This window comes from Kwoniella bestiolae, chromosome 6, assembly GCF_000512585.2.
Source record: "Kwoniella bestiolae CBS 10118 chromosome 6, complete sequence".
Classification (NCBI taxonomy): Eukaryota; Fungi; Basidiomycota; class Tremellomycetes; order Tremellales; family Cryptococcaceae; genus Kwoniella; species Kwoniella bestiolae.
In genome coordinates this window covers 1,583,277-1,596,418 of record NC_089246.1, presented here as the reverse complement: position 1 = coordinate 1,596,418, position 13,142 = coordinate 1,583,277, and the positions used below count along the sequence as shown (strand labels likewise).

The window sequence follows — 13,142 nt, the reverse complement described above, 5'->3', positions numbered from 1 at the left end:
ATGCTGAGGTCAATGCCGGACGTTGACTTGTAGGGGGAAGCCAAAGGATGGAGTACGAAGGCTCGGATTGGAGTTAGTAGCGCGTTGATGGTGATTGGATATCTCGATAATATGAATGTAGCGAACAATTAATCTCGTATCTCTGTTATAGATGGTGTCATGTATATAGGCCTGAGCTGTGTTATCTGCGGTGGTAATGGTAGTGGTAGTATAAATCACCTTCGGCTAATTCGCCTGAACATGAGCACTACACGGATCACCCGTAACCACGTGGCAACGTGTTTTGCGAGGAAATGAAATGAAATCAGGATGAGACGATAGTTTGCATTCGAGAGAATCAGATCAACAATAAGATCATAAATATATGTACTTACATTCATTACACCTCACACTCTTTACAATCCCCCCTCCTACTCATCAAAAATCTCATCCAAAATGTCATCCTCCCTCAACCCCGAAATAGACGGTCACACTTACAAAAGACAAAAGACGGACGATATCAACTCGTCAGACCCAAAAGTAGCTAGACGAGCCAAATTCGAAGCTGTCTTTGATGTTATCGCCGAGGAGCTGTTGAGCTATGTGAAAGGTGAAGGTATGCCTAAAGATGCTGTGGAGTGGTATGAGAAGGTGCGTGCATCCTTATCCCCATCCTGACCTTTCCCTTGACACTTAACACTTGGTCACCTCTGTCTCGCAAGGAGAAAAGTATGAGCTGACTTGATGGGTTTGTTGGGTTTTAGGTACTCTACCATAACACTCCTGGAGGTAAGCTTTCTGTATCTCAAGATTGTATAATCGATGGAAGAAGCTGAGCTGACTTCATGATATAGGAAAACTCAACAGGGGTATGTCAGTGGTAGATACCGTCGAGATCCTCAAGGGAAGACAACTCGAGGAAGAGGAGTACAAGAATGCTGCTATTTTGGGATGGTGTGTTGAGCTTGTGAGTGATATTCGCGATCACTTCAAAAGCTCTTGTGCGCTTTGTAATTACGCTCATACATATATCACGGTCATAGCTCCAAGCGTACTTCCTCGTCGCGGATGATATAATGGATCAAAGCGTTACTCGAAGAGGTCAGCCATGTTGGTACAAGATGGTCAGTCACCTTGAGACCGGTCTTAAAGCATGTCAAGAGATTGATATCAATGTCACATAGCCAAACGTCGGTAACATCGCAATCAACGATGCATTCATGCTCGAAGCTGCCATCTACCACTTGTTGAAAAAGCATTTCAGACAAGAGAAATACTATGTTGATCTTATTGAGCTCTTCTTAGAGGTATGTTCAGTCTTTTCTTTCAATCAGCTTTACCGTCCCCGTACCCCTTTTTGAAGTGGAAGGGTTTCTCAGACGCTGATGCATCTCGTTATGCGGAATAGACAACCTTCCAAACTGAGCTTGGTCAATTAGTCGATCTCATCACTGCTCCAGAGGATCACGTAGACCTGAGCAAATTCTCACTTGAAAAGTCAGTCGATCCGCACATAACGCGTGCGCAAAGCTGACTGATCATTTGCAGACATCACCTCATCGTAGTGTACAAGACCGCCTACTACTCGTTCTACCTCCCCGTAGCACTCGCCATGCACATGGTGAGTGACCCTTTCGCTCCACCGCATTTCGAGAGAAGATAGCTGATGTATGTATGATACTTTGTAGTCCGGTGTCGAAGCTAAATCAGCATACGACCTTGCTCTATCCATCTTGATTCCCTTAGGTGAATACTTCCAAGTCCAAGATGATTACTTGGATTGTTATGGTAAACCTGAACATATCGGTAAAATCGGGACCGACATTCTGGATAACAAGTGTTCGTGGAACGTTAATACCGCTTTGAAGTATGCTACGGAGGAGCAAAGGAAGATACTTGATGTGAGTGTTGTCTTCCACTATATGAATCACATTTTATAAAACCCGTTCGACCCGCAAATTCTTATATTGTAGGGGCACAAACATATGCTGATATAACGATTATAGGAAAACTACGGTCAAAAAGATTCCGAAAAAGAAGCCAAGATCAAAGCTCTCTTCTCTCAAGAACCCATCTCTATCCCTCAGCGATTCGAGGCGTACGAGAAGGAGTCTTACGAAAAGATCAACGGGTTGATCGAAACGGTCGATGAGGAGGGTACGGGGTTGAAGAAAGAGGTGTTTAGAAGTTTCTTGGCCAAGGTTTATAAGAGGTCCAAGTAGGTCCCCAGTGCGTGGGTCAGGTCAGGTAGATAGATGAGGATGGTAGATGATACAATCGAACGGTATGAGAATATGCATATAGATATATATGAGTGAGATATCTACTCATCCGTTCCCCCGCTCTCCTTATTTTTACCTGGTTCAGTAAAAGTACTCTCAACACCTAACAACTTCAACAATATCCCTTTCCTCTCTACTGTGATAGTCGAATCAGACAACTTGGTAATTACATGAGCGACCTCCTCAGGTTGTAATCCCATCTCACAGATTGGTGAAGGGGGATAATCGTTTTCCCTCGCAGAATGGAGAGGATGGGAAGGTGAGATCTCAGATGGGGATTGGGGTTCAGGGGAGGAGGAGGGAAAAGGCGGGACTCCGAGGGGTGCATGGTGAGCGTATGATTGGTTAGTCGATGGGGATGGAATGAGCTAGAGTGATTGGATGACTGTGTTTAGTGTATGATGTTAAGGCTATCAGTTGATTATTTAGATGTGGGTGTGTTGGGGTGTGGAGATGAGCTACAGGTCGACGGACATCGAACTTATATATTTTATCTTTGAGAGGGGAGGGCCTCATGGGACTGAAACTACGACTCCATGGCCCCAAAACTTGAGCGTGAAAGGTTTTATCGTACAAAGGTGCTGTGTACGATGGATTCTCGAACATGTATCGTTGCTCAACTAGGTAAAGAAAGGTGAAGGGTGACCTTTGTTGTATATCCTGAAACCTCTTGGTAATAAAGGATAACTATGAAGGATGTGTCAAACAAGATGCACTTTGCAGTACTGTATACTTACTGCCCAGCCCATGATCTTGCGAGTCGTGATGAATTGAAATCTCCTTGCCCGTCCCTATCCAATCCTATCGATGACTGATGATCCGATCTGAAGGGCCAGCACATGTACATCAAGTGTATTTTGGGGAAAGTTTAGACGTAGACATGATGAGTCTCATATCTGGTCCGCTATATAAGTTAGGTAGGCCAGGGCACACATGCAAGCTCACATCGAACAGTACAACACAAAGTACATTATCTACCAAGTCGTTCTACCGTACATGAAGCAATACAACATTGGAGAATAAACAAAATCAAAGCAGCAAACAGCAAACAAAGAAGTCAAGTGTCCATTCCCATCAAGTTCAATGCCGATCACGGTCTATCCACTCTGCGCACTCTGACTCTGTGAAATAGGCGTTGGCGTAGTATCCCTTTCCCTCCTCACGTACTTTCCTTTCTTCATCGACACAGGACTGACAGGAATGACCACCTCAACTTCCATTCTCTTCCGTTTTGTCGGTGTGGCGAGATCTTCTTGGATCGATGAATTCAAAGCCTGTTTCGAAGCCTTACGAGACCCGGGCTTGGTCCTGGGTCTATCGATAGATTCAGGTGTAGGAGGAAGTACCACGACATCGCCCGTCCTCTTCTTCTTAGGGGTAGACGGCCCACTTTCCCTGCCCTCCTCGAGATTATCCAAGTAACTCTGATTCGTCAGATAATCAACTGTGAATCGTTGAATATCAGATTCAATCCAATAATCAAATATCCCTTTTCCCCCTTCGATGGACGATGGGAATGTTCGGGGATACTCGTCATTTATCAATGTCACCTTTCCTCCTCCCTTTCCCTTCGATCTATGATGTACTGCACCACTCATCTCCTTAACCAACCTCTTTACACCAGGGATATTAAGGCTCGTTCCCACCACGACCAAACAATCCACATTCTTCAGATCTTTCTCCATGGTTGATCCAATGCTCTCGCCCTGGGGATGTTCTTCCCCGTATAAAATTACATCCGATCTCAGAAATCCCTGCTTGCGCCGTCGTTCGGAGAGGGCCTCGCGGATGGTCGAAGTGAGCTCGCATGTGGGGCATGGGATGGCAAGCGGGGAGAGAGGGAGGTGAGGTAAGATTGGGAAGGTTGCGCGGCATAGAGTGCAAGAGAGGGTATGGATTGATCCATGGAGAGGTATCACTTCTGGTTCAGGTTCTGATTCTAGTAATGGAGTTGTGGTAAGTTGAAGATCGATCAGATCATCTGCCGTTGTCGTTTTCGACCGCGATTTCGGTCTTGCTCTGCTTTTGGCAGTCGGTGCAGGGGGTATACCGATCTTCAAGCCCACCTTCGATTCCAGCCCATCTATATTCTGAGTATAGCATCTCAGTAATCTCCCTGAGGAGGAGAGGGAAGAGAGGAAGGAATGGAAGGGCGTTGGGTTGGCTGAGATGGACAATGATGCGAGGGATGTTATGAGTGCGTGATGGTCGGCGAGGAGGGATGGCGACTGCATTAGTTGAGGTGGTGCCGTGGTCAGCGTCCCGTCTATTTCTACCAAGCGTTATGTGGGAGTGAGAACGGATATAGGATGCATCAATGACGTCGGAAGAGAGGGACAGGATCATATGTCAAGAGTGAGGACAAGACGTACAGATAGACATTTCACATTGAAAAGATCTTTCGTCCTCCCCACCTGAGCTCTATCTCCATTAAATAGTCCAGTGGAAGATCGGAAATCCGGTATATCAGCTCCCGTCGAGATCCCCGCTCCTACACCGTACCATACAGACAAAACACGATAAGCCTAAGTCAAATAAATACTTGGGGATGCACTGAATATGGCTTACCAGTAACCACTACTATCCTCTTGGAACCCCTCAGGCATCTCACCACGTTTTTCAGATCGTTGTGAACATCGCTCGAGGGGATTATTTGTTTATGTCTATGTGTTGATGGACCTGCGTGGGATGAATCAAGTAGAGGAATATGGAGGGTCATATGTAAAGTACAAGCAAGAGGCAAGAGTTCCGTCGTCAAGGTACAGCAGTACAACAAGGATGGCTTCGATGGTAGTCGTGTATTACACAATGTATATACCAGTAGAGCAAGAAATGTATGTGGTTCGATGAGAAGAGGGTGAATGCAATAGGACAGACAGATGGATGATGGATGAAGAGAAAGGAAGTAACAAGAATATCTCAATGAACTGAACATTGATTTTTTAGGGTTTTATGTCATCTCACGCGGTGATTCCCGCGTAACTGGTACTGGTCCTGTATTATTATTTCATACTCGTATGGATCATCATCATATCATTCTAAGTTTATCTCCTAATGTATGTATGCACTTCCACTCCCACACAAAAGAAGCGACATCCCCAGCAATCACCCCAAGCAAAGGCAGATACCAATACACATGTATAAAGTAGACCGCAAACAAATCAAAACGGAACAAAATGAAGCGGAAAGATAGGCACTAAAATTGGAGAGGGTATGTAACATATGAATATAAGTATGGATAGTATATCATGATAAATCCTCTTTTGACGGTAAATGAACGAACGACTTGTAGTAAGTAGACGAAAACAAACAAAGAACAAAACAAACCAAAACAAACAGAACTCTTTTCGGTCTACCTCCCATCGTTAAACTATATAATCGCCATATCCCTCAGAGCGTTCTTCAATATGGTATCTTGACAAGCAGCCATGACGATCTTGACGTTCTGCACATCGACGGCTGTGGTGACATGGCAGTAGATCTCTTTGGAGGGGGTTCGGTTGAGTGATCGGAATTTGGTTTTGAAAAATCTAAACAGACGAAGCAGGAGCATTAGCAATTAATCTCGACAAGGCTATATGAAGGGATAATCGATGGGTTTGGGGATTACTCACTCAACAGCATCATTGAAAGATCCCGGTTTACCTTCGAACTCTGGGAAATGCTTCTTGATCTGTTGTTGAGGGTCTTTGATCTGCGATGGAAACACATGATTAGCTGGTGAGTTTCGATGAGATCATGGCACGAAACTGCAAGCTCACCTTGTCCATAAGAATATCCGCTTTATTCAAGAATAAGATCTGCAGATATTGGAAGCCTCGTCAGTACTTGCAGCTATCTCATCACACCGAGAGAATTGTCGACTTACGATTGACGTTTTGACGAACCCTACAAGTGGCAAAAAGACAACACTCATCAGCATGGTCTTCCTCATCTCACAATACGCCCTATCACTCACACTGGGAATTACAAATCGAATCGAAAAGCAACAAAGCCTCCTGCATACCATTCGATTCTCTATCCTCTATCAAACATGAATTATAATCCGACAGAGAGACCAAGAACAAAATCGCAGTGACATTTTCTATTTTTACGCACATTAGTTTACATATCATATCACAGGATCTGAGTTATCCTGGTTACTCACCAAAGCAGGACGCCCATTTTCGTCGTTCAGACCTACATGTCGCCGTCAAGTAAAAACAAGTAAGCACTTCCTCTGGGGCGCAAATTGAAGATTAAATTCAGACTCAGACTCACCGTTGACCACCTACGTCAAATAGTCTGAAGACCACGTCGTTCAATGGGAATCTAGTCTCGGTGATACCTGGGGGGTGTTTTTATGTATTAGTATGCAAGATCTGAGAAATCAGGCTATAAAAGGATCGTGGCTTGAAGTAAAACTCGACGAGGTGAATGACAACTCACCAGTAGTTTTACTTCTCACTCTCAAAATATCATCCGAACTAGGCCTATAACCACTTTCAAAAAGTCTATCCAAATCACTATAGAAATACGGCATGTTCTCCGCCAACGCAAATTCATTCCCCCTTTTATAACATTCCTGGACGTTCGGATCGTCCCAGAGCGATTTCAACGCGTTGAGGTATTTCATAGGGTAGGGTTCACCGGAATTTATGGGCGGTTCTGAATCTACTAGGGAGATGTACCGTCTGTTCTCGGATAGGACGGCAAGGTTCAACTCGTCCATAACGTCTATGATTGTTCGCATGCCGCCTACGATGTTGGAGAATGTGAGTTTGCTAGTCGACGAGTAGAATCACAACATCAGCTCTCTATTTCATGCCGGGTCAGACCAGGGGGACATTGGACTCACCGGTAATCCTCTATTTCGATAGGTTCGAACGGTTTGTTATGTATCAATCTCATCTGCTTCAAACTATCCTCGTCTCGTCTTATCAGCTGCTACCCCCCTCACACCTCAGTCGTATCACTGAGTGGCTTACATTGTAGACTTTCCCGAAGCACCTGCACCCAACAATAACAACTTCACCTCCTTCGCTAATTTCTTCTCATCCTATCGACGCACAAATGCTACAAGTCAGCGTTGAACTTCACATTCACGTCCACGTTGACTCCGCCCCGACCGCCTTCGTCCCGCATAGACCACCGATGCTCCAATGCTCCAAGATCCAAGCACGAACTCACCTCTCTCAACTGCCTGTCAATCTCTTTACTCCTCTTATCAGCTATGGGGTCCTCTGAGGGCGTAGACATACAACCGCCCATTTTGGCTATATCTCTCTATTGGATGAATCCGTTTAGACAGGTGACAAGATGAGGGATCGAACGAATGAACGTTGTTGTTGATGTTGATGTATTTTGTGGAGTATGAAAAACCAACGAAGCGTGGGAGATCTCGGCGTTGGAGAACAATAGATTGAGATGCGGATACAGATACAGATACAATGGGTATGTCCGTTTCGCCGTGTTGTGTGTGGATGTTTGTTTGTTGTAGGAAGAAAGGAGGAGGGGGTACGTTTGTGTGTTCACGTTGGCTTGCGTTGGTTTGCGTATCTGTGGGTTTCGTGTTGATGATATCGACAGTGTTGGATGATTGATGATGATTAACGGATGAGTGGGATGTAAGGTAAGAGTGCAAGATGCGATTCTTGGGTGTTGGTTTTGGTGGTGTGGTTTGAGAGTGAGAATTTTTCAATTTGTCTAGCGACTCCCTTGCCCTCTTGATTTGGTGGTGAATCCCAATCCCAACAACCTCTTGATGATGGACGCACTGATCCCAGTAATACGTATTCGTACTAGACGCTATGACCCCGACTCGTCCGTCTTTCCTTCACTTTGCTCTCTCTCTTTCTCCTTGTGTGTGTCTCCTTCCGTCCGAGTAAGGGTAAATCAAAGGTCGATGATTATGTCCGATTGCAATGTAAGATTGATGGTAGTTGTGAGATGAGATTGAGGATGATAATGAATCTTTGGTTTCCCTTTCCCTTTGGGTGGTGATCAGAGCGATAACGCTAAATAACCTATTCATGTGAAAGTGAAACAATTCAGCATTACCATTATCACACACAGACAAGGACAAGGACATAGCGGACCACTTACCAGTACGAGTAGCTTCCGAGGGCAAGTACGGATGGAATGATTGAATGAATAGACAGAGTGATAAGCCACTTGACACGAGTGTGAGTATCAGTATCAGGTGCCCCAGGCCGAAGTAAAGGGATCCGATGGATACGGTGTGATATGCAATAGATGTACTGTTGGTTATAATTGGATGGTTATGTTATTGGAATCAAGTGAGACACAACGTAATCTCAACGATCCCACCTCCTGGTCGTTATGTTTCAAGTTTTTGAGATTTACTACTGCGTTTCGTTTCGTTTTAGACTGACGCTAAGATCGACTGGTAGTGATGATGATGAGATATTGGTCAATCTACCACTCGTAATTCTTATAACAGTGGTACAGCTGAACAATAGTAATGTACATGTTCACATATCCCTCATGATCATATAGCCATCTCTCCATGCGTTGCATGTCCATCGAGAGAGAACAATAAGAATAGAATAATAACAATAATGAAAAATACGGTAATAATGGGGTCCTCAGGAACAGATTCCAGGGTCAGTTCAACCCACATGAAGGCACAATGAAGTAGATGCTTAATGTCAGGTTCATTGCCTGAAAGGGTAATAGTGAATTGCAACGTCAAGACTTTCTCCGCTCTGCTCACCCTCTACACCCAAATAAATTGACCTGAACTAACATCAGCACAGCTCATCAGCCCAAACCACCTGGCGGTCGCAGTCTCCAACATTTTCATGTATGAACGAACCCCCGCAACGAGACAGTCAATACGAAACACGAAAAACTACGGGTCGCTATGGCAATAATCACTCGACTCCGTTTCATCATTTTCAGGTCGATCAACTAAACTCTGAAGTATGTGATCTAGCAGAAGATGATCATAGCGACGCACTAGGTGATCACCCTGGACTGTAGATGTGAGCTTTGTACCGTGATGCCGTGTAGACCCTGTAAGCTGTGAGCTGTGAGTGGAGCTCATGCCGCACCATTTGATCCGATCATCGGCACCGGCGGTGGTAACGAGGTTCGAGTGGTGGTGGTCTTGACAGACTTAGTCTGGGGTTTGTGCGATTCATACGGACCCTATGATGCGATCGGGTCAGTTCGTGTGCAGAGCAAGAGTACGATTATCGGCGAGATTTGCAGTTCAGTAATGAGATATAAGGCAAATACCATACAAATGGGGATAACACCTACAAATACCAGATTATACACTACAAGATATAATGTTAATAGACAAACAACGATATGTACAACTTGAAAAGGTACTGATCGAACAGAGAAGTACAAAATAGACTAATACAATCTCAATAATGGTATAGTAAATACACAGATCCGTTCTGTCCACAGAACTTCGTAGCAGATGCGAGCCACTATACAACACCCTTCCTACTGACCCAACAACCCCATCCAACAGCCACAACCAATCCAACAACCAACAACCCCCTCCATCCCCTCGTCCACTTCTTAACACTCCTCATAAACGTCTTATCTACCAACTCATTCACTCCAAGACCTTTATCACTCACACTCACGCCCTTCCCTTTCTTATTCCTAGGGAACAAAGGTGGTAAAGGCGAACAATCCTTGATCTTCTCCAAAGACCTTCGTCGCCTTGATGTTCCTCTTCCTCGTAAGCTTACTGTCGACTTGTCTCGTCCGGAATCAGATTCCCTTCGTTGAGCCACACGCCTCGATAGGGTCGCTTCCCACTCTCCCCCTCCCTGAGCTCTCGCAACTGTAGGCATAGCTCCGACGCCTGAGGAAGTGGACGTCAGAGACGATGCCATCGTTCGCTCGCCTTGTCCTGTAATGTCAAATAGGGAGGGAACGGGCGAAGTGAGGTGTATTGGACGGTCGGTATGTTGATTAGCCCGCCATGAGAGGAATGTATCGATTGATTTACCAGTACATGCTGATGGGCTGTCGACGAGATCAATAAGTTGGGAGACAGCCTGGTCGCCCTGCTCGATCGATCGTACGGGTGAATAATCTTTGGATGACGAGGGGGAAGGTGAATATGCTCGAGGGGCAAAGTATTCCGAAGTCTCGTCAGAAGGCCGAGGTGTAGGTTCAACAAGTTCGGTGGATCGCAGGGAAGGTGTTTTGGCGGTACTTTTCCAGGATTCGGTGGTTTCGATGGTGGGGGAGAAACGAGGATTGGATTGAATGGCAGGTATGAGGTCCTCGAGACAAGTCACGTCGTCTGTGTAATAGGACGATTGTCAGTCAATTTAACATTGTGACAGGTACAACAAGACCTACCACTGCCACGTAGAGATACCACGGTGTGTATCCAGTCTGATCGACCAATATATCCTTCCACCAATCTTCGCAGTTCACCCCTGGAGGAGGTGTCGTCGCGTAATTGGGGGTGAAGAAGAGCATTGAGTGTGTTGTATGTGTGAAGTACTCTGTTTCGTGCCTGTGCAGCAGAAGAGGGTATGTGAGCTTCAGGCCAAACAGCATATGACGAGATCCTGTAAGAACAGGACGACTTGACTGACCTGTTCAATAGACTTGTAACCCGTTATAATCCTCAACGCAATCTTCCCCTCTCTGACTACACCAACCCCGCTCTGAATCTCCACCAATTCCTCTTTCTCCCTCAACCTCCTCAAACACCTTTGTACCTCCTCCCTTTCACCCAGTAGTATAACACCAAGACCACCTTCCTCGTCCGACCACTTGTTCAAGCTCATATGCAAGCTTAGACTTTCAGAGGGTAATGCCAAAGTAGGTAACACCAATTCATCCACCAGCCCGCCATGTGCAAGTTGCTGATTGTACTCGTGTATACCCATCGGTGAGATCGAGGAGGTCCGTGAGAGGGAAGAGAGCGAGGCGACATAGGAAGGCATGGAGGTGAAACTTGCCGGCGAGGATGGCTCGGACGTAGTAGGTAGGAAAGGAGAATCGAACGATCGGGTAATATGTTCCAGTGTTAGTGGTTGATGCCTCCTTGATGAGGGTGAGCCGTCATCTCGATGATCGAGTGGATGGACCGTATCTTCCGGACTGGGGGGTACGATCCTTTGTTCTGGTCTTGTATGGATTGGTCTTGAGGGTGATAATGCCTGGTCTATATGGACTGCACCATCCTCGTTGTTTATGCCTAAGCCCAACCCAACACTGGACGATGCCATACTATCATTTCCCTCTGGTGTTGAGTCGCCCTGACTGTCATCTTCTCCCTGATCTTCGTCATCGTCATCATTGTACGAACCCCTTTCCTTTGTATGCATATCTTTATATTCAGATTCGAGTGCAGTAGAGGGACCAGGCATATTAACCTCGACCTCAGACTGCTCCCCCCAGCTGGAAACGCTCTTCACACCATAACAGCTATCCTCTCCCCCTGTAGCGGGTGGCGACTCGTGCTGATAAGCCCTAGCGGCATTGACCGTACGTTGGTGGTTTCGTGAGGTAGGAAACATATTGAATGTGTGGGAAGTGGGATTCTTGAGGTGATCATGAATAAGCTAGCTGATTATGAGAGAGGAAGAGGGGGAGGGGTGGCCAAGGTATGAGGTATGCAATATGGATTGTTGATGTATTATGTATGAATAGGTTGGTTTACAGGAGTATTGTGTGATTACGACGTGTATAGATACAGTATGGGATGTGTTATAGATAATCAGCACAGATCTCGTGATCGGACCCATCGGTCGAAGAGTGACACACTCTGTACAGATTACGTACTATACTTGATTCCCATCACCGTGCAAAAGTGGAGGTGAACCCACCTGCATCAAAGGCATGCCACATTGGGAAGATGTTTGCATAGGTGATACGTGAATGACCACAAAGAGGGGAAGAATCTCAAGATGCCATATCAGAGAACAGAACACGAGGAGACTTTCTCGTGATGCTCAGATGTACTCCCATCCATCTTCCTCATGTTCCACTTGTTCTCTGCTAGGCAAAATATTTCCTTGAGCCGAAGGAGAACGCTCGGGAGTCGAAGAGCCAGTAATATTCGATCCTTGACTTCCGTTCTCGCCAACTACGACGAACTCACCGAGCTCAGGTGTCATAGAGCGGGAACTCGACCCATCGTCAGTGGTGCTTGGAGCGGAGTAGAGCTATTAGCAGTTTTTGCTGGGTCCATACTCATATTAGTATCCCTTTGTGTAGATGCCACGTCTGAGCTGGCTGTTGGCTGGCCTTCGCTAGCGAACATCTCAGAGGTCCTATCTCTCGATGCTGTGATGTCCATGCTGGGTTCCATTCGACCCTGATCGGAGGCTGCTTCATAATCATTGCGATATTCAGGTCTTTGCGCCGATTGTGCTTGGTGGTCTGGTGCCCCGTCCATTATGAAAGGGCTACCAGGGTCGTTGAAGTTAAAGTTCTGTCCAAGGAAGATGGTCAGAGAAACTTTGCGAGACGGTGCTGAGCCGTTCATTATGACCGTGACTCACGGTGTTGTCGAAGGTCTCACCCAGGATCTTAGTCTATCCATAGGTCTAATCATCCTTTCAGTCAATCCCTGAGCAGGTCTATAACGCATGAACTCACATCACAGCTGACATTTCGAATGTCAGATGCGCTCGAGAATAGATACCCACAGGGACCAATATTACCAGTCGAGAATAAAGGTGACCGGGTCGTCATTGAGGGTCTCAAAACACTATAGTATTCTCTCATCGTCCCGTGATGGTCTGCCATGGTCCTCCCAAGTTGGTCCATGGTTCTCCTACTTTGCTCCATGGTTCTGTCAAAAGCTTTCGTGTCCCAATAGTAAGATGACATCGCTTTCGTCGCAAAAGCCTAGCTGTGATATCAAGATTAGCAAGGATGCTCCGTCCT

At 45.9% G+C, this 13,142-nt stretch overlaps 5 protein-coding genes across 5 annotated transcripts; 1 reads left to right on the top strand and 4 right to left on the bottom strand.

The window, feature by feature from the left end:
* Positions 1-435: 435 nt before the first annotated feature.
* Positions 436-2,201, top strand: I302_107797 (uncharacterized protein; the record flags this gene model as incomplete). The annotated part of the gene is made up of 9 exons (XM_019193074.1): positions 436-630; positions 744-768; positions 834-946; positions 1,023-1,103; positions 1,164-1,286; positions 1,388-1,476; positions 1,528-1,600; positions 1,668-1,880; positions 1,986-2,201. The coding sequence occupies 9 exons, from the start codon at positions 436-438 to the stop codon at positions 2,199-2,201; spliced, it is 1,128 nt and encodes a 375-aa protein (XP_019044551.1).
* Positions 2,202-3,358: 1,157 nt separating this feature from the next.
* On the bottom strand, positions 3,359-4,980 carry I302_107796 (uncharacterized protein; the record flags this gene model as incomplete). Its single annotated transcript, XM_019193076.1, has 3 exons — positions 3,359-4,489; positions 4,634-4,752; positions 4,830-4,980. The coding sequence occupies 3 exons, from the start codon at positions 4,978-4,980 to the stop codon at positions 3,359-3,361; spliced, it is 1,401 nt and encodes a 466-aa protein (XP_019044553.1).
* Positions 4,981-5,631: 651 nt separating this feature from the next.
* On the bottom strand, positions 5,632-7,511 carry I302_107795 (uncharacterized protein; the record flags this gene model as incomplete). The annotated part of the gene is made up of 11 exons (XM_019193077.1): positions 5,632-5,791; positions 5,876-5,955; positions 6,023-6,061; positions 6,130-6,149; positions 6,220-6,345; positions 6,409-6,440; positions 6,522-6,588; positions 6,690-7,024; positions 7,099-7,161; positions 7,229-7,299; positions 7,431-7,511. The coding sequence occupies 11 exons, from the start codon at positions 7,509-7,511 to the stop codon at positions 5,632-5,634; spliced, it is 1,074 nt and encodes a 357-aa protein (XP_019044554.1).
* Positions 7,512-9,703: 2,192 nt separating this feature from the next.
* Positions 9,704-11,767, bottom strand: I302_107794 (uncharacterized protein; the record flags this gene model as incomplete). Its single annotated transcript, XM_019193078.1, has 3 exons — positions 9,704-10,536; positions 10,596-10,755; positions 10,838-11,767. The coding sequence occupies 3 exons, from the start codon at positions 11,765-11,767 to the stop codon at positions 9,704-9,706; spliced, it is 1,923 nt and encodes a 640-aa protein (XP_019044555.1).
* Positions 11,768-12,363: 596 nt separating this feature from the next.
* On the bottom strand, positions 12,364-12,947 carry I302_107793 (uncharacterized protein; the record flags this gene model as incomplete). The annotated part of the gene is made up of 3 exons (XM_019193079.1): positions 12,364-12,658; positions 12,755-12,832; positions 12,898-12,947. The coding sequence occupies 3 exons, from the start codon at positions 12,945-12,947 to the stop codon at positions 12,364-12,366; spliced, it is 423 nt and encodes a 140-aa protein (XP_019044556.1).
* Positions 12,948-13,142: the final 195 nt, after the last annotated feature.